Raw genomic sequence first — 27,115 nt, forward strand, 5'->3', positions numbered from 1 at the left:
CAGTTTAGGGAAAGAACACTGGTGCTGGGGCCTGGTTAGCAGGCCTCAGCACACTTTCAAATCATAACTTGGCATCAGCAAAGGCAAAAAGTCAGGGGGTAACCATGCCAAGGAGGCATTTCCTTACACATAGGTACAAGGAGATCGTTGTATTCATAAAGGTGCCTAATTGCTTTGCATTTGATAGAAACAGGATTTTGAAGAAAAGCAGAGAGGCATTTCATTTCTTTTTTTTATTTTCATGGGCATTTCAAGAACTTCCTGGGACCCCTGGAGACCAACGAGATTCACAGCCCTGCTTATTTTCATCTTGCTGTGGCGGGTTACTTCTTGAGAGGCCCATTGTGTGTCACAGGTGTGTACTTAACATAGTCTTTTTCTGGAAGAAAAAATATACATGGGTTATTATAAGCAGTTTTTTGTTAACTATTTTAATCCCAATTTAAACGCAGTTAATAATACGTGTGACGTGTGGATTTATTTTCACAAATGGTGCAATCTCGGGCCACACAAGAATCATTTTGTACATGTTAAGGAATCTGTAGCGACGAAAAAAATGAAACTTGTAGACGCGCCTCTCGCCCTCATGCTGCCGCTTCTTGTTCTCTTTGGGGCCCAGGGTCAGCTGTGTACATGAAGAACAGACAGACACTGTGGAAATTAATGCCAGGCATGGCTCCTCTGCTAGGGCGGAGGAGCTTGGCCTCCCCCTCCACCGCCAGCAGCAGCAGCTGCAAATCTTTTATCAGAAAAGATAATAAACTATGTTTATTATAGTTTTTTGGTAAAAGGGGCGGGGCTACAGGCTGTGATGAGCACTGAGGGGGACTGCACAGCACTTCTCTTCACTGCACATGTATGTCTGACTGGCCATCTCGGCCGGTCAAACACACCTGCGCAGTAGGCTCTCTCCAAGCCCGGCACTGTGTTGCCGGGCTGGAGAGAGAAGGCACAGGCTCCCAGTCTGCCTGGGAGTGCCCTGGCTAGGCGCTCCCAGCAAATCCCAACACTGCTCTGAGCAGCGTCAGGATTGGCCACAGGGTAGACTGGGAGCCACCGCCTGCAGCCTGTCTGCAGGAGAGGAGCAGAAAGGTGGTGACGGTGGCGGCACAGGTAAGATCTTGTTTTATTAATTACCCTGTTGCGTCATTTGTATTGGCATTTTTAACGCTTGCTAAGAGCAGGAGTTAAAGGGAGGCTCCCATTGTTTTCAATGGGCCTCTGGGTGCTTTGCAGGATTAGCATCATAATTTTTACGCTAATCCTGCAAAGCGCCAGATTAGCGTAAAAAATCATGACGATAGTACCCCTGACTACCGCCATGGTGTGTCGCATTTTAAATACGGCACACACATGGTGGCATTAGGGGGAGCTAAAGGGCGCAAGTAAAGTGGCGCTGTACTAGATGCAGCGCCACTTTTTATAAATCTGCCCCCAAGTTTTACAATATTGTGCTATCAAAATATAGTAGGCAAAATATTTACTACTACAATATTGTGTCATAAGTGATATATTTGCTGCACTTAACTCCACATATAAGTACAGAGCCAGCTTTAGGGAGGTGCAACAGGTGCGGCTACACTGGGCGCTGAGCTGGCCAGGTTGGGGGGGCATTGAATGTAGCAAAACCTTACGGGTTAACTTTGGATTTAAAAGCATCTGCTGCAAAGTTCCTTGTGCGTCCAGCTTTCAGGCAGCAATTAAAATGTCAAGCTAATTCTTCTGGTTAATGTTCTTGCTAGAGAGAGAGAGATCAGAACTTTGTCCAGTGGCAATTTTGACTACTTAAACGGGTTAATGTGCCTTTTGCAAAGAACAGATCTATATTTTATGTGGGTAGCTCAGTGGATTAGTAAAGACAGCCTTCTCCAGGGATTTAAAAGAAATGAAATATATGTGAGAGAGGGTCAATGGAGAGAAGAGGAGCACTTTTGCCCTGGGGGCTAGTAGTGAGGGAATCTGAGGAGGAGGTCATGGGGCGGGGGTCTCTAAAACGATTGTCGCACCAGGAACCACCAACGCTAAATCCTCCCCTGCACAAGTACCTTGAAGATATGTAAATTTGCAATGCACGTATATGTGGAGTACTTACGACCATTTACTCAACTTCACTAATGTGTGTAGTCAATATTCGGGCTACAGTAGATAGGCAGCACTATATTTTTTGTGCTTGATATTCTGACATAAAGCCCTTTTACCAACATGTCAAGGTATAATTTGCCTCTTGATACAACAGCTTCGGAAACCCTGTATGGGGAAAGTGGCATCACTGACAATGTTGCCCTCGCCAAGCTATCAGTTTCATTTATGAGCATATTTCTCGTAGAATCAACAAGGATGGTGTTCTGTGGTGTGGGCATAAATGATGATTATTTCGAACTGACAATAAAGAAGCTTTGATCTGCACCAAAACATTTCAGAAAATTGGTGCATGTTTACTTGAAACTAATAGAGTCTGACATGCAGCAGCTATCTCTCTTCAATTCTGACTCGTTCACCTACAATTGTAAGTTAATGACTAATTTGAACTGCATTTATCATTATGCACTAGGGAGGTCTAGGGCAGACGTCTGACCAGTGTGAACACCGCCACCTTAGCAAGGTATATACCAGGTCCTGCCGCTTTGGGGAGCTGGAGATTAGTTTCTGGGGCCTGGAGTCTTCACTTTGGAGCTGTTTGGCACTCATCAACAGACACTAAGCAGCAAGTTATGCCTCCCCCGCCCCCAGAATTATTTGCACTTTTGAAGAGTTCAGAGGAACAAAAGACTGGTGACAAGGACTGGCTGCTCTTCAACACTTAAGTGACCACAAGAAAAATTGCAAGTTATGGTCTGCCTTGCACTTCATTCACCAGAATGCACTGAGGAGGACTAGGACATACCTGTGACCAGTGTGCGACACCACATCCAGATTGGATTAGTTTATCACAAGAAAGTCCAGGACTGGAAAAGGTGTCTGTAACCACCTGGAGGCAGGTGTTCATCCTAGTTTGGCATGCAACTGTATTTCTTCGCTTCGGGAACCCAGGTGAATGCTGTGGCAATCTCAGAGCTGTTTACATCAATCGGATTACACAACAGAAAAATCTTACCACATGGTTTGTTCACTCAGTGGTTATTATTCTAATTCTGATAAAACTGGACTATTGAACACCCACCTTGAGGTCATTGGAGATGTTGCTATCTATTCAGTACACTGCAGACATTCATAGAGAAATCAATGCAAGTGCTTATGAGGAATTTCACTGGCTGTCCGTATGGTATCCCAGTTATTTGATGCCACGTGGTGAGAGAGGATACAGCTCTTGGTGTGCTCTGGGGTGCTCTACAGACAGAGGTTCTGTATAATGAAATTGACTTTTAGGAAATAACAAGTGCAATGAACCCAGTTTATGCACGCTGCTTCTGCATTTCACAGAATATTGTGCAAGTTAGGCTGACTATGGGTCAAGAGTTTGTGCATGGTGGAGTAAAGAGACAGGTTCAGATAATGAACTCTGTCTATGTAAGTGTTTTTTCAGAGCACACCTCTTTTCAGATCATCTTAATTCATGGTGTATTAAAGGTTATGCCTTCAGAACGGTAAACTGTCATAGAGTAGAAAAAACAAGTAGACTTAATTCTCACAACAGGGAATTTGGCACTCCCATCCAGGAGTCAAGAAGGGAGATTTGGTGAAGCAGAAAACTGTACAGCTATCACAGGAGTTATCACGGTCAGCCAGCACATAGAAGCTTAACAGCGACCACTATTGTTCTTTTGGTGTCCTTAGGGTGTCCCCATCTGACAGTGAAATCTAGTAACAGCGAAGGAGATAAGAATGGTAAATTCATTTTGTTCCCATTGGGCACACAGATTAGATTACTACACATTTAGGAGCAGAACCCAAAGCTACAGGATGTAGATGAAAGTCACTCAGTGTTTCTGCATAATGTATGAATGGATGTCAATTCATCAAAATGTCAGGTGCAGCCAAATGCAACCTTTGACCTTCTAATGACGACACAAAATTGAGACCCTGTCGAGATGACTGCAAAGGTTTACAAAAAATCTGAAACAGAGTTTGCGTTAGCAGCCTCTAATCTGAAGGTCTAGATGAATGGCCATCGCTGGAAAATGCAGAAAGCAAGTACGGCTCCTACTGCTGTGTTTACTTACTCTTATTTTCACTGCCTATGTCACTCATGAGCCCAAGGATAAGAAGGGCAGTGCTATGGGTACCAAAGTGCAAGGAAGGTGTAGCAGAGGCTATTCCTGGCTCCAAAAGGACGCAATGGCTAGATCTTAAAAAACATACTAGAGTTCTCTTCTGATATTTCCGATTTATTCTGTCATACCAAGAACAACTTCATGATGTTAGGCTTTGTACTTCCGCAAAACAGGTGCTATTGGTGTAATTATTTAATTCACCAATTAATTATTCATGAACACTTTTTAAAGATTAACACATATTAAATTTTGTTCACCAAATCCCCAGGGGAAGTAGACTGAGTTTTGTTCACCTGTTCACAATTACCTCTGCTTGCATGTTCCTCAGGACTTATTGTACGTTCAAATATACTGTGAGGGAGCCCTGAAACAGAATAAGACACAGCTTAATTTAAGCCGGCGGCTGCCGGTGGGGGACACTGATGAGATGGTTTGCTTTTCTATCTCCAGTCTGCTAATGTTTGGAGAACGCATATTTTCCAGAGTTCTTGCCATAGCTTCAGCAAGCAGAGAGAAAATCCAGACTTGTTTATGTCTATGTGTGCGGTATGCCCACATGCTCAGTGGATGTGGTGGAGCTTTGAATGACAGATAGCTTCAAAATAGGCCACATTGGCAGAGGTGCTGCAATAAGAAATACAGACCATAGGGCCAGATGAACAACACCTTTTTCATCCATGAGCTATGCAATTCACATAGGGTTATTTACTAGAGGCCTGCACCGCTGGAGCATCACTTTGTAAGACGCTTTGGTGTCGCAGGCCTCTCAATCATATCTATGAGGTGATGCAAACCACCCTGCGTGGTTTTGTATGGCCTCATACATTTGGAGTAAGACAAGGCAGCGCAAAGCACTGCATTACCTTATTCTGCGTTAAGGAGGCGTCCACAGATGTTGTGGTGGGTGTTCCCATGCAACAGCCATGGATTTTGACGCTGTCCCAGACTTACAAAATCATGTAGACCTGGGCAACCCCAAAACCTTACACCTCCCCAGAGCAGGTATAATGAGGAAAATGTTTTTATTGCTCCTTGTTTTTTCCTCTTTCGATGTGTGCTGCAATGTTGGGTAGGTCAAAGATACCACAACCCTACGGAGATGCATACTTTGGAGCAGGGGTGCAGCAGCCTCCTTGTGCTTCCATGGGGCCCATTGCCTACATCTAGGAGGGTCATCACTTAGCTTAGAGTGGGATAGTTTCCCCCAATTATAAGAGATAAGTACAATTGGGTTCTACATTAGAGGAGTTTTCACACTTTCTTAGTGAGGACGAGGTACATTTAGCTCCTGATGAATCACTGCCTGATCCCTAGGGACATTTATGACGAGAAACATGTTGAGCACAATATTTAGAATGTAAACGAGTAGTCACATCCATCACTAGTAGTTTTCCCTCCATCTCTGTATGGAAAGGAGTTGCTACTTTTGCACTTGAGGGAAATGAGGCCATCATACATGATATGTCCCCCTTATGTGGTTTTAATCTTCGCATAGGTTCCTACCGATACATCTATTAAAGATTCTCCTGGTTTGTACCTATAGCCAATTTTAATTTACACCACCCAGTCCTCTTTTTCACTTCACCCCCTTTGACAAAAACAATCAAAAGATCTCCAGCAAAGAGCCCCGTTGGGGGCCCATCAGGCATTGCAGTGCCAGCCTCACGAGGAGTAATGCCCAATAATGAAGCATCTCACCCATACGTGAGTGAGGGCAATTGATCTTAATAAACTCATATGCTTTGACCACACCTATTTGGTTGAGTGGAGTCAACATTTTTCAGAACAGTGTACTTTTTTGATTTTGTAATTACGGAAGAAAGATGATGCATTAGTACATCAAATAGCGGCCACATCGCTTGGCATGGGCTGAGTCACACAGATCCTGGCATCAGTGAGCTCCTCTCGAACATCCTTGGAGACCAAGATATATGAGGTTGCATTGACGGTGGGACTGCATCGTGAGGATCAAAATAAGCTGGGACAAAGGGTGACCCAAATGGAAACCTCACTTTGTCAGCTGCAGCCTCAGACGACAGATCTTTAACAACAAGTGTACGAGCTATCAGACCATATCAAAATCCTGGTGGACAGGGCTCATGATGAAGAGGGCCAGGCTGAAACAGCAATAGCAATAGCCGTGCAATGGGTCCGTCTGAGGGTGCAGAGCAGCAACGTATGGTCACAAACTTGGAGGGATGGTTGAATAAAATTGTGGCACTCCATGGTCTGTCCACCTTCTTCCCGTTGGACAAGGAGCGCTGGGTACTGGCTCCAGTGCTGCTGCTGGGGGCCTCAACATGCCCGGTGGTGGCCAAGCTGCTACACTTTGGTGACAGAGACACTATCTTGTGCATAAGTAGGCAGACTGGACACTACGAGGTAGACAACAGAAAGATCTTCAGTTTCTCACAATGCACTTTGGCTCTACAGAGGCACCGGGCTTTGTTTATGAGCATGAAGAGATGACTCCAAGAAATGGACCTGGAATACGCCCTGCTCTTTTCGGCCCACCTATGAGTCACACACAAGGGGGAGGTCCATTTTTTTCACAGACTCAACAAAAGCATGAGACTGGATGGAGAGCACAGTTCTTCTTCACAGCTGGGTACCTCTCAAGAATGGTCGCAACCCTCCAGGGGCCTGTGCAGATGGCGAGGCTGAAGACAAAGAGGAGAGAGAGGCTGTACAGCCACGATGCTGAAAAAAATCCCAGTTGGACAGCGGCAGAACTGTGGTGCCATGGGTGGTGGCGGTGGTCTGGGAAACCCCCTCTGTGATGGCATCTGAGACCAGCAGCGGGAAAGAATTTCAAAACTCCAGAAGGGGCTCGGGGGAGGGGGAAAAGGTCCTTCCAGGGGTCACTCCACAATCCGCTGAGGAACCGATATAACAGTGATATCTCCCCCGCGTTAGATTCTGTGTGGGGTGGCAGTAGCCTTCCTGATGGCATACCCCAACAGAAGAGGGTGGCAAGAGGGCTCAGGCTGGTGGTGCACAAGCCCCTAACCCTCAAAACGACTTGGACACAATTGGATCTGGTCAACTGGAATTTGACATTTCGGCACAGGGCTCAGATAAAGCAGAACATGGTGACAGGAGCAGCGCCTTCAGGCTCAACCCGCTGGGCCTTACGTTCATTTGTGATATGGTTAATCGCTTCAGTTCAGTCAGTTTCTCAACCTTTGACTTTGCTGGCTTTGCAACGGACTCACTTTTTTTCTTTTCTTTCTTTCTTTCTTTCTCTACTTTCCATTCTGAACCGTCTTGGACACCCTCCCAGTAGAGGATTGTTAGAAATGGGGTTTCTGGTTGGCTAGGGTATGCACCTCAGCCAGGCAGAACCTTCCCACTCTAGTCAGGGCTAGGGAGTTACACGTCCAAGATAACCCCTGCTCACCCCCTTGGTAGCTTGGCACGAGCAGTCAGGCCTATCCCAGAGGCAATGTGTAAAGTGTTTGCGCAACACACACAACACACGTGACGCAAAATGTACACCACAAAGTAAACACACCACTGGGCTATGTAAAAATAATCTGTATTGCACAAAACATAATTAGACCAACATTACACGTAAGTAATACCCTGCTACCTTAGCAGTTGTCAGAATGTTACACAAGTTACTAATAGTCTGCAAGAATATGCAGTGGTCACATTAGCATACGTAAGTACTCAGGATTCTGCAACATAAGCAGTAGTCAGGAATTATAGCAAAAGATATATGCACTTGTCATGAACAATTCCTAAATATCCATAAAAGGAACATTAGAAAATACCTCCCAAGTCTTATAAATACATATCAGCTAGACGTGCCCATAAAAAGGAACATTAGCACACATATGTAGGAACAGTTATGAGGTAGGAAATCTAAAACATCTAAAAGTCTGTACTAGGCTCCTAGGGCCTAGATTCCCCAAAGAGTTTTCTGGTGGAGAGGCACCCCTTGTGCCTAAAAGATGAGCACTGGGGCCCCCGGCGCTCCTATGCGCACAACGGGGGATTCCTGGTAGAGAGGGGCGGTCTGCACCCCCTCTACAATGAAAGACCGGACCCATCTGGGGACCTGTGATCCTTGGGGGCCCTCTCCGAAGGGGGGGGGGAACCCAAAAGTCAAAGATTTAGAGTAGTCGGGGCGAACGCGCCCCTAGCGCAGTCACCAGGGGAAAGGGAACTCCCTTTCTCCCCCACGTCCTGCTTGCAGAGAGGCAGCCGCCCTTGTCCGCGGTGCGGCTGCCTAATGTGGAAGTGGGGGGATGTAGGGGCCTCCGATGAGGCTCTTCACCTGTTTCCCCAGGCGGCCGCACTCGGTCCGGTGCGCAAGCCGCGTTTCTGCCTTCCCTCGTCCGCGAGGGAAGCAGCGCGAAGAAGGGGATCCGAGGTGTGCCCCGGGGGCGCTCTGAAAAGGGGCGCATTACCCGAGGACACGGTAGGAGCGTGCGAGCTCCTTCCTTTACCTTTGTGAAGTGCCCCGGGGGCACTAGAGTCAGCGCAACCCTCGCGCTGTAGTCAAGATGCGGCACCCGGGCTGCGGCGGTAATTGAAAACCAGGAAGAGGCGCTGAGGGGCTCATTTATAAGCCCGGGCAGCAGCGGTGACTTCAGTGCTCCCAATGAAGCGCTTTTCACAGCGCTAAGGTCAAATCTGCAGCCTGGGCTGCGGCAGTGATTTTTCCTCAGCAATAACCAGAGCGCCCTTTGGAAAGCGCTGTGGGCAAAGTTTGGAGAGAGAGTTTGCAGGGGGTGAGGGGCCACAGCACCCTGCCCCTGGGAGCAACCAAAACAAGAAGGAGCACAGGGCTGGTGGGCCCAGCTACAGGCCAGCACAAGGGGTGCAGATGGTGGCAGTTCCTCCTAGTGACCAGGCAGGTCACAGGTCAGCACAACAGCAACATTCCAAGGTGGTTTCCTGTTGAGTCCATTCATCAGCGTTCTGTGTCCAGTTTCAAGTTCCACGAATGTTCAAATTGTGGGGAAAGTTCCCCTGTACATATACTAGGGTTACAGTGTGTCTTACAATGGTAGGAAGAGGAGGTTCCAGCCAGTTACAACTGGTTCTGTGAGTGCCCCTCTCTCCTTTCAGCACAGGCTCCAAACATCAGTGGGGGTTAACAACCCTATTGTGTGAGGCCAGGGCACAGTCTTTACAAATGCAGGTGTGCCCCGCCTCTCCCTTCTCTCAGCCCAGGAAGGCTTTACAATATGTAGATGCACCTCTGAGACACCTCCACCCTCCCTGTGTTCAGGCTGTCTGAGAAGTATGCACAAAGCCCCAACTGTCAGTCTGCCCAGACGTGGATTGGAGACAAGCTGCAAAACCCCAAAGTCATAAGCACAGATAAATGCGCACTTTCTAGAAGTGGCCTTTCTGTGATAATAATACAAAATACACCTACACCAGTAAGCAGAATTTCCTACCACTATCACAACCATACCAAACATGCCTACGCTACCCCTCATAAATCAGACAATACCCTTTACACATAAGGCAGAGCATTTCCAATGCAATCCTATGAGGAGGCAGCACTCACAGCAGTGAGACACCAAGTTAGGCTGTTTGTCACTACCAGGAAAGGCCACGCAGCATACACATGTCCTTCCTTCTACATCCAAGGCACCCTGCCCAAAGGGCTAGCTAGGGCGTACCTTAGGGGTGACTTATATGTAGTAAAAGGGGAGTTCTGGGCCTGGCAAGTAAATTTAGATGCCAGGTCCCTGTGGCAGGAAACTGTGCACACTGGCTCTGCGCTAGCAGGCCTTAGATAGGTTTGACAGGCTACTTCAGTGGGTGGCGCAAGCAGCGCTGCAGGCCCACTAGTAGCATTTAATTTACAGGCCCTGGGTATAGGGATACCACTTTACAAGGGACTTTTAGGTAAATTAAGTATACCAATCAGATATAATCCAATCATACCAAATTTGTAAGAGAGAGCACATGCACTTTAGCACTGGTTAGCAGTGAAAAAGTGCTCAGAGTCAAAACGTCAGCCAACAAAGGTCAGAAAACTAAGGAGGCAAAAAGCTAAAAGTCTGGATGGCTGCCATCTGTCATGCAGCTGCTAGAATCGTTCACCAAGCTATCCAGCCTATGTATGAACTTAATGAAAATGTGTCTCTTCCTGCTGTCAGACCATAGTACCACTCTCCTGACAGATGCAGGTTACTTTGATGTCTCACTTCAATTTGTCACTTCTCCCACCTTTTGTTACCAAGGGGATCCAGGTGTACAGAGACCAGATGGATGTCTCAAAGGGCAACCTGAACAAGGTGGTCCCCTCACTTTGCTCATCCATGACATTTGGGTGATCAATGCCAATATCGCCATGGGATGTTTGACCCTACCGTGACTCCTGTATGTGTTTGCTGATGCACCCCTACTGCTGCCTCGCATGGGTATCCCAAGATCTCAATACCTGAATTTCTGGCCTCGTCTGTGCCGATGACACATGGTGCTTCAGAAATGATGCCTACCACGGGCTGCAGGAGCTTAGGGGGCCCAAGATTACAATAGTATTACCTGGTATGCCAACTGCAGTGGTTGATGACATGACAGTCTCAGGAGGCACCATCAGAGGTGGGTTATCTCTGGCCCCAAAGGACAAGGAACAAGATACTCAGGGAAGTGTTGGAGATGGACCTGTGCAATGAGAAGGCCCCTCTAATGCTGCACATGGCTAGGTACTGCTGGATGCGCTATCAGTGCCCCCAGCGTCGGGGAACAGCATACTTGTCGGACCTAACATTGTTGTGCTGGTCAGCCTTTGACAGGGTGGTGTGATGACACACTGATTGCAGTTGTGACATGCTTCCCTGGACACGCTGGGCAAATTGTTTGTGGATGGAGTGTCCCTCTCATTTGAGGACCTCCGTCTGACCTACACCATCCCAGGGGGACAATTCCTGACACATGCAGCACTTAAGAGGGCTATTGGGTAGGTATGGGGGACCCAAATAAGGAGCAGAAGGCCGAACACACGTCAGGTAATGTTAACATGGTGTCTGGATAGACACCAAATTAATAACCATACACCGTGATGGACTAAGCGGTGTGTCCGGCGCTACGCGGCCTGAAAGACAGATGGAGCCATGATCTACAGATAGCCCTGTCCGATGCAGAATGAAACAAGACCCTGAACCATACTCTGCAGGTCTTGAGGAATGCGCAACTGAAACTGCTGCAGTTCAGCTATGTACACCGCATGTACCTCACCCTCAAATGACTGGACAGGATGTTTGGCATTATATCACACGAATGCCCCAGATGTAGCGCAGAGCACACTGTCTTTCATCACATGGCAGTGCATAGCACTGCATCCCTTTTGAACTGACTTCTGCACATACCTTACACAAGTAACAAGCAGACACCGCATCAACACACGTAAGACATGCTTGTTGGGCTTGATGCCCTGCCCTGGGACAGACAAGGCGGGAAGAAATTTAATTGATGTGGCACTAGCAGTACCATGATGTACGATAGCAACACATTGGAGCGCAGCCTCGGCGCAGCCTGTTGTGACATGGAGAAATAATGTCACATCTGATGCTTGATGAGGGCAGAGGACAATATGTTGCAGTGGCTCTGCAGACAGGCTGGGTGAGACACCTAGATCACAAGCTGGGATGTAAAACTGCTAGTGCTAGAAGCTGACACCAGCCTGAGGCAGCCGTGAAGCGGAGCACCCCATAAAGTTATAAACCTTCACATGCTGTCTAGCTGCCCCGGTGGGGACCACCTTACCCACACTTTCAACACTCAACATGTTTCCTACATATCCAAGCCTTTAACTAATGTTTTTCTTTCTGTGAGACTCCAGCGTTAGCTCAGAAAATTGTTTATTTTAACTGACCCGTTATACTGTTTCCATGTATCTGCAAAATACAAAGAAAGACATTTTTTAAAAGAAAGACGATTTTTGCTACAAGCACGAACTTGGCGGGTCGAACTCAGCAATTCATCCTTAGGTAAATAAAACAAGTTTGAATATAGTATCCTTTTTAATCACAGTTATCATAGTAAGCACTATATTAGGATTGCAGTAATTTTTGGTAGCCCATGTAGGAAGTTGGCAGCACAAGTTGCCTTTCCAAGACGAAAATGTATGCATCTTTGAGTGCTTTTCAGTGTTTGGTGGAAAAGTATTAGCCTGAATCATGGTTTTCTTTTGATATGCACTCGACAAGCTTTGTAGGATCAGTCTGGATTCCAATGTCTGAGAGCCGAAATGTTCATGGGGTAACTTGGTGGCCAATAGCTAAGGTTTTGAGAGGTGCTGTGCAGCCTATCCTTTCTCAATCCAGGCCATGCCTATGAATATGAATGTAGCAAATGGGTTTTGTGGTTATATACATATTGTATTATTTAGATGTTGGAAGGTGACATGGAGTGTTGGGGTTGTCATGACATGTACAAGATTCCACTGTCCTGCATCGTGTGTGGAGAGCGGCTGAGGCAGTGGAGCCGAGCAGACCTGTTCCCTGTATTTTCTGGAGTTAAAAAAGCGGAGTTAATATACATGCAGTCTGTGAAGGTTTCTGTGAATGAATGAGCAACATAACAAATTGGTGACGAGTTGGCTGGAATAAGCGAAGTAGCAAACCACATTTGCAGAATCGAAGGAAACAACAAATATTATTTGGACTATCTCCAATCTCTTACTAAGGAAATGGATTTTGGAAAAATTGGCAGAGTGAAGATGGATGTACGAGAAAGCCTAAGGGTCGTGTAAAGTAATTGGAAGACATTGTGAGGTTTGTGCTTCCAGTCAAGTTCCATGTCAGGGAAATAATAAATCTTGCAAATTAAGTGAACTGTGCACATTTTAACTCCTACGGTGCCTTGGACGAGGGGATCTCGTCCAAGGCACCGGTCCCCGGGTGCCTTGGACGAGATCACCTCGTCCTGCACCCGGGAACCGGGGGGAGCGCTAGCGCTCCCCACATGGGCCCCCCACCCACACCCCCCGGTCGTGGATGGAAGGGGAATCCCTTCCCCGAGCCCTCCACCTCCCTCGTGACATCAGCGCGCATCGCACGCTGATTGTCACAGAAGCTTCCTCCTTCGCGCTGGAAGCTCAGCTTCCAGCGCGCTCGGAAGAGAAATGAAAAGCATTTCTCTTCCGATCACGTGGAGGAGGCCGGAGAGGCTTCAAAGGGAAGGAAAAAGAATTTCCTTCCCTTTGAAGTCTCTCTCAGCGTTTCAAAAGCCGTATTGTAAAGCAATCCGGCTTTTGAAACGCCCACTAGACACCAGGGATTTTATTGTTATTTGAAATTGGCATAAGGGAGCGACCCCTTGGACAAGGGTCGCTCCCAGGGGGGGCATTTTTTTTTTTCAGGCCTTTTCTATTATTTTATTAGGCCGATCTGCCCCCAGGGGGTGCAGAAACCTCTAGGCACCAGGGATCTTTTTTCTTTTTTTTTTTCATGAGGTGGGGAGCGACCCCTTAGGCAAGGGTCGCTCCCCTGGGGGGCAAATTGTATTTAGACCATTTCAGCCCCCCTTGGGGGCAGATCGTCCGATTTTAGGTCAATCTGCCCCCAAGGGGGGCAGAAACCACTAGGCACGGGGCTTTTTTTTTTGTGCGCCAATGTCACACAAGGGGAGTGGCCCCGTAGGCAAGGGTCGCTCCCGGGGGGGTTGGGCGGGTGGGGGGGCAAATTTATTTTAGGCCATTTCTGCCCCCCCTGGGGCAGATCGGCCTATTGTTATCAGGCCGATTTGCCCCCGGAGGGGCAGAAACCTCTAGGCGCCAGGGCTAATGTTTTTTTTGTGTTTTTGTTGTTGTTGTTGTTTTAGAGATGGGGAGCGACCCATTAGGCAAGGGTCGATCCCCTGGGGGGCAAATTGTTTTTAGACCATTTCTGCCCCCCTTGGGGGCAAATCGGCCGATTATCGGTCAATCTGCCCCCAAGGGGGACAGAAACAACTAGGCACCGGGTATCTTTTTTTTGTGCCAATGTCACACAGGGGGAGCGACCCCGTAGGCAAGGGTCGCTCCCCGGGGGGGTTGGGGGAGCATATTTATTTTAGGCCATTTCTGCCCCCCTGGGGCCGGCTGAGCTAGAGGCCAAAAACCACAGGTAGGCACTTTGTAAAAAACACCTCTGTTTTCTGTGAAAAAATTGTCCACATTGTGTGTTTTGGGCCATTTCCTTTCGTGCGCGCTAGGCCTACCCACACAAGTGAGGTATCATTTTTATCGGGAGACTTGGGGGAACGCTGGGTGGGAGGAAATTTGTGGCTCCTCTCAGATTCCAGAACTTTCCCTCACCGAAATGTGAGGAAAACGTGTTTTTTTAGGCAAATTTTGAGGTTTGCAAAGGATTCTGGGTAACAGCACCTGGTCAGAGCCCCACAAGTCACCCCATCTTGGATTCCCCTAGGTCTCTAGTTTTCAAAAATGCACAGGTTTGGTAGGTTTCCCTAGGTGCCGGCTGAGCTAGAGACCGCAATCTACAGGTAGGCACTTTGCAAAAAACACCTCTGTTTTCTGTCAAAAAATGGGATGTGTCCACGTTGTGTTTTGGGGCATTTCCTGTCACGGGTGCTAGGCCTACCCACAAAAGTGAGGTATAATTTTTATCGGGAGACTTGGGGGAACATAGAATAGCAAAACAAGTGTTATTGCCCCTTGTCTTTCTCTACATTTTTTCCTTCCACATATAAGAGAATGTGTAAAAAAGACATCTATTTGAGAAATGGCCTGTAATTCACATGCTAGTATGGGCACCCTGGAATTCAGAGATGTGCAAATAACCACTGCTCCTCAACACCTTATCTTGTGCCCATTTTGGAAATACAAAGGTTTTCTTGATAGCTATTTTTCACTCTATATATTTCAGCAAATGAATTGCTGTATACCCGGTATAGAATGAAAACCCACTGCAGGGTGCTGCTCATTTATTGGCTCTGGGTACCTAGGGTTCTTGATGAACCTACAAGCCCTATATATCCCTGCAACCAGAAGAGTCCAGCAGACGTAACGGTATATTGCTTTAAAAAATCTGACATTGCAGGAAAAAGTTACAGAGTAAAACGTTGAGATAAATTGCTGTTTTTTTTCACCTCAATTTCAATATTTTTTTTTCCAGTAGTTATTTTCTGTAGGAAACCCTTGTAGGATCTACACAAATTACCCCTTGCTGAATTCAGAATGTTATCTACTTTTCAGAAGTGTTTAGGTTTCTGGGATCCAGCATTGGTTTCATGCCCATTTCTGTCACTGACTGGAAGGAGGCTGAAAGCACAAAAAGTCGTAAAAATGGGGTATGGCCCAGTAAAATGCCAAATTTGTGTTGAAAAATTGGGTTGTCTGATTCAAGTCTGCCTGTTCCTGAAAGCTGGGAAGCTGGTAATTTTAGCACCGCAAACCCTTTGTTGATGCCATTTTCAGGGGAAAAAACACAAGCCTTCTTTTGCAGCCCCTTTTCCCATATTTTTTAACAAAAACGAAATTTTCTCTGTATTTTGGCTAATTCCTTGGCCTCCTTCAGGGGAACCCACAAAGTCTGGGTACCTCTAGAATCTCTAGGATGTTGGAAAAAAAGGACGCAAATTTGGCTTGGCTAGCTTATGTGGACAAAAAGTTATGAGGGCCTAAGCGCAAACTGCCTCAAATAGCCAAAAAAAGGCCTGGCACGGGAGGGGGAAAAAGCCTGGCAGCGAAGGGGTTAAAGATTACGAACCAGAAGAAAAGGTGCCTAAAAAAAAAGCAATTGCCAGCAAGGGGAAGTATAAACAGAAGTAACTGGGAGAGAGTAACGGTATCAACCGTTAGTGCAAGTGTATGTTCAAGCGGGACAGAAGTTCAAAAGGCTGCATTATTTCAGGCCTGTGTCTGAGGCGTGAGCGCAGACATTGAGTAATTCTCATTATGCATTAGGTCATGCAGCGTGACCTTGCGTGGGTGACATTTTGGAAACCTGGAGCACATAGAAAGATCGTCGAGTTCAGACTTGTGCTTTAGGAAACGGTTGTTCTGCCGCATCGTAACTATAGTAAATCTATAATTAATATTACAGCAAGTACACAGGGACAGGTGAGGGTAACTTTTTTAACCTTATAAGCACAGGAAAATGTGGATATTGTGTAACAGTTATAAAAGAAATACACTTTGTTTTAGACACACACTGTTTTTCAATTTCATTTTAAATAAAGAGATAAGTATATTGGAAAGAACTATGGCCCAGCAGAATTTCACGATAAGTCCACCACATGCCTTTTGGGTGTCAGGATCTGAACCAACAATGAAATGGGTGCAATGGAAAGACTACTTTGTTAACTATATTAATGCAGTGGATGAAACTGGGGAAATGAAAGCAGAACAAAAGAAAATTATTATTTTGCATTTTTTAGGGCCTGTGGGGCTGGAAACCTACTCTTGCATGCCAAAAGCAGTTGTAAGTGTAGAAGGTAATGTTTTTGAATCAGCGTTAAAAGATTTGGATACTTACTTTGCACCTAAAGTGTGTATGGGCATTATACAGTATAAATTCTTTCAACAAAAAACAAAACAAAGGAGAGGCTGTAGATGATTGCGTGGCAGATTGAAGAAATTAGCTATTGACTGTAAATTTGAGAATTTACATGATAATTTGATAAGGGACTAACTGGTCATGCATACGTATAATGCCACTATTCAAGAGTGGTTGTGGCTTAATGGCGATTATTGCATATTGTTGTAGTTTTTGTTACTGTTATTGTTTTCTTTTTTAATACTTTTCTTTAGTTTTATAGTCATTGTTTATTATCCAAGGGGATGTGCTATATGCCAGTTTGGTGTATATTTTGTTACATGAAAGAGGGGGCATGTGTTGTGATTATATACATAATGTATTGGTTAGTTACTGGCAGGTGACATGGAATGTTGGGGTTGTCATGAAATGTACAAGATTCCACTGTCCAGCAGCATGTATGGAGAGCTGCGACGGCAGTGGAGCCGAGCAGACCTGTTCCCTGTATTTACTGGAGTTAATAAACCAGAGTTAATATACATGCAGTCTGTGAAGGTTTCTGTGAATGAACGAGCAACATAACAATGGGTCCTGCCTATTTAGTCCCCCAGGATTTTTCCCTTTTCACTACCTGATTATTCGACTTTTACTATGAGTGAATGTCAATGCCTTAGTCTCACTCACAGTAAATTCACAGTAATTTAAATGGTGTCTGCTTTTTCAGATAAAGCCACTGCTGCGCATCTAGGATAAAAGGGTCTGGGCTGGTTACACATGAACACACAAGAGCAAGGATGCCCAGTTGGAATGAGAAGCCACCTGATACCCCGCAAGGCTGAACTAAAGAAATTGACTAGCATGAGTCTCTCCAGGGTCAGTGGTCCTGAACCCCTTATGCCTCCTGAGGGACATTTGGGAGAACTGACCGGCTGGGGGATCCTGGATAGTTCACCTAGGACTTCTGTGGGTTGGCCGTGGACACCACTGACACACCAGGGACTGTGAGAATGCGGCAGGGAGGATGCCTTGCAAGCTGGTTGTGGAGGGGCTGTGAATTATGCTTGCACCAGCAGGAGAATAGCACTGGAAGCCAAGCAGAAGACAGCAAACCCAGCTCCCAAAAAAAAATTCCACCCAGGACCCTGAACTGGTCCAGGGTGTTGGTAGCAGTTAGTAGTGAATCACTGAGCATCATCTACTGATTGTTCATGGATTGACAGGTGTGGGTCTGGCAACTCTACATCATCTGTACCTCGGTGTACCTTAGAACCGCAGGTGTCTGACTCAGCGAGCCTCAAGAAATCTAACTTTTGGGGACTAGATGAGGCCCAGTGCTTGGCTATCCAGCTCTTGGGTTCTCTATTAGCCAGTCTTTCTGCTTAGGTGAAAGTTCAGAGGTTACAAAGGAAGATGACCACCTTCTGCCACTCCCATTTTGTTCTTGTCAAGGAAGTGACCTGACAGAATCACCGCGCAGGCAGCACTCACAAGTGCTGCTCCTATCTCCTCAGGTCTCACTGGAATTTCAGCTGTGTCTTCTGCAATCAATTTTATATAACAATTTAAAGCAATGCTTAACTTTTTATTTGCTGATGCTGTTTCAACACATGGCCTCTCAGGGGGAATGCACATCAACATTTTGAGAGGGAGCTCTTTGTATTTGTCTTAAACTGGGGGAATGTACATCAACATTTTGAGAGGGAGCTCTTTGTATTTGTCTTAAACTGGATATAAATCCTTTGACGTGTTACTCATTTATACCCATTTCAGTCCTTCATGATGACTACAAAATATATCTGAAAATCATGGCTAACCAATTGGTAACAGTCCTAGGGAGCAGAGTTGGAAGGGATTACACTGAATTTACACCAAGAAAATTGTACAAACACTTTTTGGTAGGAATGAAATCTTACTTGTGAGTTGTAAATAAAAAAGGCTGATCACTTTTTTATGCTTCAAAAATTTTGATTGCGGAAGTTGAGACTTATTGTTGGGGGAGTCCAACAACAGATTATTGTTCCCTCCTATGTTCATGTGGTCATGCCTCTACTTGAATAGGAAATAATGAACTTGGCCAATTATTACCCATAGGTTAGGGAAAATATAAGGCCGAGCTGCCCGTGGACTTCACTGCAGTTTGCCCTATATGTTGAGCCCGTTACAATTAAAATCAGATGCAACATCCTTCTAAACAGTTTTCTTCTGGCAGTGGAGCCCAAAATAAAACAAGCATTTGCAATGCAGTGAGTCTCGCCTTTGCTCAAGTTAGAGCTGTTAGCATTTTAAATTCCTAACTGGACTTTTCTTGTCACTTGAATTGAAAATGAAAAGTAAAACAGTTGACATAAGTGAGCTGATTCAAAGCGCCATGGCCGCTAAAAGAATGAGTGCAAAGAGAGACACAAAAAGAAAACAAGCATTTGCAATGCAATGGGTCTTACGTTTGCTCGAGTTAGAGCTATTAGTGTTGTAAATTCCTAACTGGACATTTCTTGCTGCATAAATTGAAAATGAAAAGTAAAACAGTCGACATAAGCAAGCTGATTCAAAGTGCCACGGCAGCCATGAGCGCAAAGGAGAGAAACAAAGGGAAAAAGAAGTTCACTTGCAGTCAAACGCATTGGAAAAAGTGCAATTATCCATCTAACAGGGTCGGTGTCCAAGGCGGTAACAAAACCACCCCAAGGAGGAGCAAAAGTAAAGCATTTACCAATGATAACAAAGGATTTTTGAAAGGCAAGCCAATGAATGAGTGATAGTGATGGGCGTGGGTGGGTGTGGTTAAATGTCCACAGATAGATTACAACAGGTTAAAGTGCTTGCTCGCTCGACCTAAAGAAGTTTGCTCGCAGTCAAACCAATCAGCAAACGAACAACTATCCATGTATCAGTGGAAATCTACAAGACGGTAATAAAACCACCCAAAGGAGGTACAAACGTAAAGCATTTACCAACAGGGGCGGCTGGTGTTCAAGGGCTAAGGGGCTGCGCCCCTAGCCTTTTCTGGCCTCTCTGGTGAAGCATATATTTAATTACATGATGAAAGTAAAACATTTTCTGCACAACATTTTCCGAGTGAAAGTTGTGCACTTTGAAAAGCCCCACTGCGCCTGCGTCAGTATGTGGCTGAAAGCTGCACAGTAGGGCTGACAGGGCTTGCCCACACAGAGCCCTTACGTTTTCTCAGAACGCAGTGACGTCCCTGGCTTATCTCCTCCTCCAACAGAAGCCCTGATAGTAAACAGCCTGGAGCGTTTTTTGTTCAGCCCGGGTTTCTGAAAACTTCATGTCACTCCGATATTATTATCCATTCTTTCCTATTTACTCAAATGGTGGGGTGTGATCAGAAGGGTCTATGTACCAGAGGTCACATTTTATTAAAAGAATGTGGCATTGCACAAAGAAAATCCCCTTTTCCTGCATTACAAGCAGTCTGTGGAAGAGAAATTGAATAAATACAATAAATAACTCCATCCAGGGCTCTCTGGGAGACAGGAGTGTGACCTGAAGACCTCAAGTCATAAATATGCCAAAGACAACCCTGCACACAAGTAAGTTGGAGCGCTATCTTTTTTTACAGACAATAAGAAAAAAATCTGTTCTCTCAGCTCTCCTCTCCCTTCACTGCCTCTGTAGGTGATTTCCTCTCTCAAAGGCAGTAATGGTTCCAGTAATTTATCAAGGCTAGTTATGCTAGTTTTATTTCTTCTGCAGACTAATGACGTCATGTGTCGTATTAAACATGTAATCTGCAGCTCAAATAAACGTGTACCTTTTATCACTGAAACTGCTGGATACTGGATGGGTGAGGCAATGTGTGTTTGTTTGAATAAGTGTTTGCAGGGCTTGACTGAGTGGCTGAGAAAATGTGGGTGTCTGTGTATAAGAGTTGTGTGAATGGCAGTGGATGACAATGTGGATGAGTAGGTGATCAAAGGCAGTGGGTGAGTAGGTGAATGGAAATACGTCGGTAGTGAGGCTCACTCACAAGGTGCAATTCCGTCTTGTATTTGTGCCCCACCACTGCTTTCAGTCACCAGCCACCACTGCTTACCAATGAGAACAAAGGTTCTTTGAAAGGCAAGCCCCACAAACGAGTGAAACTAATGGGCATGCGCTGGGCGTGGTTAAAAGCCCACAATTCTTACAACAGGTCAAAGCATTTGCACGCTTGACCTAAAAATATACGCAGATGGTGTTGTCCTGTACTCGGACAATGTTAAAAGCAATATATAAAAGGCACATATTTCAATTGTGGAGTTCTCTGCGTTGGTTAGCGAAAGGACAAACTAAGAAAATACAAATGGGGGTCTGTTTGATGCATGTGCACATGCCGTACAAGATAACTTTAAGTGATAATGAAAGCCCGCCAAGAAGTACTTAGGGAAAGGGGTGAATACTGAGTTTAAACAGCTAACAACTAAATGTTATATTTCGTTCTACTACTGGATAAATTAAAAGGGCAATTAAAAGAATGGAACCATTTCCCTTTTTCTATAAAAGGTAGAGCAAACTTAAATAAAATGATGGCTCTCCTATAGCACTTATTTTTAAGTTACACAATACCATACTACTTAGCTAAAACATCCTTGCGTAAATTAAATGCTCTCTTCACACCCGAATTATTGGTTAGGAATTAAAGTAGGGTTAGCAGAAATACGATGAGCAGAGAACTGTTCTCAGGGTGCTAAGCTCTGCTTGAGTTTGAATGGTACTACCTAGAAGCAGCCATTGGCTACCTGAAAAGATTAATCCACCAGGAAGTACCGGCGAGTATAAACGTAAGTATTGTTTCCGAAATTATACACCCATAGGTGTCAAAGAGATTCCTGTTGAAATACAGACACCCAACATTCTTTAAGAAAATTCGTTTCTGGACTTTTAAGAATATACCACCTTTATGTCATTGTGTATCAAAAATTAGGTTCCTACGTCAGCGGCATGAATGTACACAAGTAGAGGCCAATCCTTGCATGCCAGCAAAAATCTCCAAAGGGGATCAGTGATGGATTCAACAAGATAAACAACAACTTGGTCAAACCTTTACTGGCAGGAAACTTTTAATTTTTGGGGCACCACATAGAGAATATTGACCACTATTTAGCCAATTTTATTTTCAATATCTTCAGTTGTGCCAATGGATACTCTTCAGAAGGGCGACTTTCAGTAGCACAATTCCTTGGCAAAACCGTCAACATAGTGTGGTGAATAGATATTGCACATTCGAGCCCTCAGAAGAGTAGGCTATTGATGACAATAGTGCAGGAATGGAAACGGGCAGGCATAATTCTTGCCTAGGAAGAACTTCTGTGATTATGTGTAAAAATGCATACATTACTGAGGGCGAATGTAAGAAGGTCTCTTAATTAGTCAACATTTCATTTGTATTATACGCCAGTGAAGTCAATCCCTGAAGGCCAACCCCTGTTGTAACAAGGTGCAGGATGTCAGTAGACAGGAGAAAACACATAGCGGCTTCTTTACACAGAAGTAGTGCAGTTTGGTGCTGCGCCAAAATTGGCAGCACCGTGCCACTTCTGAAACGCACCCTGTGTTTCCCCTAGAGCTGGCGCTAAATTTAGCTGCCAGCACCAACAAGGTATCCTTGCACCACAGTGCAAGAGAGCCTGCGTTGAAGGGAATAATTATTTGTGTACAGGAGGTCTCCCTTCCTGCACATAAACAATCTACAATGGCGATCTGGTACTTCTGTGTGGTGCACAATGCGGCACAAATAGAAGTAACAAATTGTCATTATTGAATGATTGTTTATGTGCAGGAAGGGGCACCTTCCTGCACATAAACAATCATTAATTGGCTTTTGCTCTTTCTCTGTGCGCTGCAGGATGCAGCATACATAGAAAGAGCAAAAACAACGAGAAATAAAAGTATTTCTCCTTGTTGTGCCATGCTAACTACACCCCTGGGGTGGCACTGCCACAGATTTACACATTCTTGTAAATCTGGGGCAGAGTCAAAAGCAGTGGGTTTTGTGTAGAACCCCAACAGCAACAGCCATTGCACACTCCTCTGCCACTGAAAACTACATCTGAGGGGCCCATATTTACAAGGTGGCGTTAAGCCATGCAAAGTAAACATGACACAGTGCCCAGCGCAACCAGAGCAAAAAGTGACGCACTTGTGGCTCTAGGGGCATGTAAATATGCCCCTTAATGTAGAGTATCCTAGTCTCAATGATCCCTGGGGCAAAACAACAGATATTTTGCAAAGGGCAAGGGGAGAAGGGGTAGTAATTAAACTAAAAGTGCCCTGCGTGAAGTGCTTCTCATTCAATGTTAGTCATGAAATGGCAGGACTACCTCTAATTCTTTGGCATGTTTGCCGCTAGGTCTATAATCAGTAAAAGATAGGTCAATTCATCTCCTCGTTTTTAAGAATGCATAACAGACATGTGGGTCACAGTTGATTTGGAGAGATGCCACTATAGAAGAATGAGGTTATGGGCTAAGATCTAACAAATATGGTGCAAATGTCTAGCTCACGATTTGAGCTGGTAAATCAGAACGTATGGACAGAGGAGGGATGGAATTAGAAAATGTACGATTGTCGGAAGCGGAATTGTTGAAGGACTAGTCAGATCATGTGACAATAGAAGGGTTCTTCTGCTACATACAGGTCACAAAACTGAGGTAAAATAAATAATGCACAGCAATGGCCATTAATTAACATTTTGTTTTGTGTCTTTGTATTTGATTTCTTCTCTGTTTAAAGGGTTGACATTTTCTCTTTCTTTTTTTTTTTTTTTTTGGCAAGCTGTGATTAATAAAAAATATATTTGTATGAATCAGAACTCAGTATTGAAATTCTTTCTTGATTACCCATTTATTTTTTATTACATTAGGCAATGTTCATAAAGGTGGATCACCAAAAACAAGTATACCTACCAAAATCATAACATTGAAGAGAAAATGCTTCTTTGTAGGTGGTTTGCATATATGGGTTTGGCCTTTTGTTGTATGCTGGACTATTGACGGATCTCTTAAGTGTCAAAAGATCAAAGTCATGCCGGTAATTGCTTTTCGGCTCTGGATAGTCAAGCGATGGTTGAAATCTGGAACCGAAAATAAGGCATAAGTGATGATGTAGGTAAGCACTGAAAACCATTCACAATAATAATAAATCAGTACCAAACTATATATGAAAATCTGAATTCACCAAAAGAATCAGATTAGATGTTCTTTCTTAGATCCACCCACAAATACCCTGTTGTGATTTGATGTAAGTCAATGTTCACGTAGGTGCTATCTTTAAATACACATTCAAGAATGATCATTCGAGGCACTGAGCTGATCTACACTGCTAAAACATTACTTATTAAACTTTGAAAACTCTGTCTGTTCCAGATAAACGGTGAAAATGCATGATTCGATTTTAACATGATTTTTGGGTTACTTGTTATCCTACACCTTCAGCAGAGGCTTCCAGTAGGATGTTGTTCCGCCAATTGCATTTCTACTAGCAAAACTACATTCTTTGCCTTGCTGGCTCTGATTGGATAGGCCACGATCCCGTTTCTGATTAAAAAGAATCTGGCATCTTAAACACTAACTACATCACAAATTTCGAATTTAATTGATTATATTTTGGAAGAGTATAAGGCGTAGCTTCATCAGTGCCTCAGCTTGTGTGGAGATGGGGAGAACCTCACATCGCATCCAGTCTCGATGGGACTGATGCCCTGGAGAGAATTAAAACAATGACGAGAGATTTTAGGCACACCGAAATAGTCTACAGGAAAGAGGTAGTTAGGAATCAACGGTCATGTATACAATCGTGCATTTGTGGAGCAAAATGTCAGAGATGTGATCAGCACTGAACCAAGAGGGGCCTAAAGTGTATCATAGGTGTATCATTGAGCGTATCAAAGCAGAAGAGTATTATCTTGGAATTCTGGGTTATCGGCACAGAGGGGTACGGAACCAATGTGTTCACGAGAGGTGGGATGTCAACTGGAGGAATTTGGCCTACTGTGCTTGCATTACCAGGACAATAATGGCTGATGGAAATGGATGACTGCAGCTAAATTACCAGTAGTGCAGAAAAGAATGACCATAAAATGCAGGAATTCCATATGTATCTATTGGGTAGGAGGCACAAAAGTGTTGTGTAAATGATGGCTGTAGAGGTGCACCAGATATGTTGAAGTCGGCTTCATTGTGTGCTGTCATGGATAGTACATGCATACATGACAGGGAAATTTACACCATCAAACTTTGGAAGGTGCCTGTGACTCATGACTGGCTCATTTACTGCCACACAATAAAATTGAAGTCAATAGAAACTCCTGCAAGGAAACGTGCAGGTGTCACCGGGTATGCATCAGAATATCAAGTATAAAAATATTGTGCTCCAAAAATATTTTACCCAGAATGTTGCTTATAAAACACAGTGAAATTAAGAATATATAGGTAAGTTTAAATGTACTATAAAGAAATAGATCCTCGAGATACATTTATGTGGATGGGGGCGAGAACTGACATGAATAGAGTATGCTAGGAGTTGCAGGGCTCCCGGCAGAACACAGCCTTATAGCACCATCCTGCTTTGCTAATGACCTGTCATGCCCTGTTGGGGGATGGAATGTTGGTGCCTCCCTGCTGTTGCCCAAGAGCCGCTCAATGACCTCCTTGTCGCTATACTCGACCTACAATGAACTGAGGCTCTGGCTGAGAGGAAAGCCTCACCATGATTGCGGTAGCCGCAACATGATTGTCAGCAGCTGCAGGAGGACTGCTGCAGAGCTGATGGGGTCACTGCACCTTCTTTGGAGGATTTTGGGATTTGGCTGGCTGATAATCCTCAGTGGGGCAAGCTCCTGGCCCATGCCAGACTGGGAGGAGGTGCATGTCGACCTAGGAGGAGTGGAATGCTGTCAGTGGAATAAACTTGTGAGAGGAGCTGTGAGCTTCTTGTCTGTGGCAGACCCTTGGTGCACTCACCTTCTCAACCTGTACTGCTGTGCACAGCGTGCACCTGGCATGGGCCTTAGGAGCATGAGCCTGGCTTCCGGCAGTGAGGAATCTTGGTGGGACTGACCTGGTGACCATTGAATGGTCTTGAGGTTTTGGTGCCTTGAAGGCCCGTGGTTGTGCTGCTAATGGACAGGTTTTGAGTTTAATCTACCCATCCACTGGATAGAACCTGGTACCTGCAATGCCCCCATCCCCTATCATGTGTGGCTAGTGCCATTGACAATGGGCCACCTAGCAGTGGAACAAAACTGCATTCGACCTCTACATACATCTGATGTTGGAGACAGTGTTGCTTGAGAGGCGGCTGTGGTGAGCTTTGCCCTGTGGTCTCAGTGAATTCATTAAGGGTAAAAATTGAAAGAAAAGGGAGGCAAAGGAATACTGCAGTACTGCCATGCTGGCGACTAGTGATATTGAGGATGGAGAACTCGTCCCCTCTGGGCCTGCTGCGAGATCACAGGACACTGTTCTGAGAATGATCAAAGACATGAGAGGCCCTCAAACGGAAAATTGACACTGTGGTGACAGACATGGGGTTACTACAGGATGATCAGAGCAAGTTGGCTGAAAGGGTCACAACTAAAGAGTGCACTCTGAGTGGTTTGTCCCCTGACGTTGAGTTCTTGAATGGTCAAATGTTTGCAATGGAGGTTAGAGTCAAGACCTTGCAATATCACACCAAGGATGCTGAAAACAGAGCAGGGAGGAACAATAACGGGGAAATAGGCCTGCTGGAGCATGCTGAGGGTCCAGATATGCTAGCTTTCTTGGCAAGATGGCTTTAAGGATGAAATTGCCCAAAGGCTTATCCCCCTTTTCTGCACTAGAGCGGGCTCATAGGGTTCTGGCATGGCCTCCCCCACCAGGGGAACCCTCTGACCTATGGTGGCCAAACTGCTGCACTATAGGGACTGTGACCTTAACGTGTGGCAGGCAGGGGTGAAAAGGGACCTGCTGTTTGGTCATAGTAGAATAATGATATTCCCAGACTACCAGGGAAGTTCAAAAACAACATGCATCATTAATTGAGGCTAAAAAACGGCTCCGCCAACTGGATATCCAGTTTGCAATACTCTTTCCTGTGAGGCTGAGGATCTCCACAGGTGGTGGAGCACAATTTTTCACTAGTTCGAATGAGGAGTGGGAGTTGATTGATAGCCGCAGAATAAAAATTCTCAGAATTTTTCTGGGAGGGTGACTGCCACAATGAAACCTAGAAACAGTTCAAGGAGTGACTGGCACACTATTCCAAATAATTTGCAAGTGCACCATGAGCCGTTACATGGGTGGCTCCAGAAGAGATGATGAGTCCAAAGGGGGTTAACCCTAGGGGAAGACGGTGCCCATGACATGGAATCGCACCAGGCATGGATCTCTACAATGGAGTCTGATTGAGCACTGCCCCGGATTGCACATCGAACTGGAGAGGACCTTCTCTGAAAACTGATGGCAATGGGGAAAG

The 27,115-nt window shown here is 45.2% G+C and overlaps 1 protein-coding gene across 1 annotated transcript in view; it reads right to left on the reverse strand.

Annotated features, from left to right (window-relative positions):
* Positions 1-219: 219 nt before the first annotated feature.
* Positions 220-27,115, reverse strand: part of SPMIP3 (sperm microtubule inner protein 3) — a 64,219-nt gene continuing 37,323 nt past the window's right edge. Inside the window, exons 4-5 of the mRNA XM_069236726.1 lie at positions 23,566-23,732; positions 220-379 (exon numbers count right to left, since the gene is read on the reverse strand). Coding sequence (XP_069092827.1) covers positions 324-379; positions 23,566-23,732 — 223 coding nt within the window. The 3' untranslated portion in view covers positions 220-323. The remainder of the gene's footprint in view (positions 380-23,565; positions 23,733-27,115) is intronic.

This window comes from Pleurodeles waltl, chromosome 5 (assembly GCF_031143425.1).
Source record: "Pleurodeles waltl isolate 20211129_DDA chromosome 5, aPleWal1.hap1.20221129, whole genome shotgun sequence".
Taxonomy (NCBI): Eukaryota; Metazoa; Chordata; class Amphibia; order Caudata; family Salamandridae; genus Pleurodeles; species Pleurodeles waltl.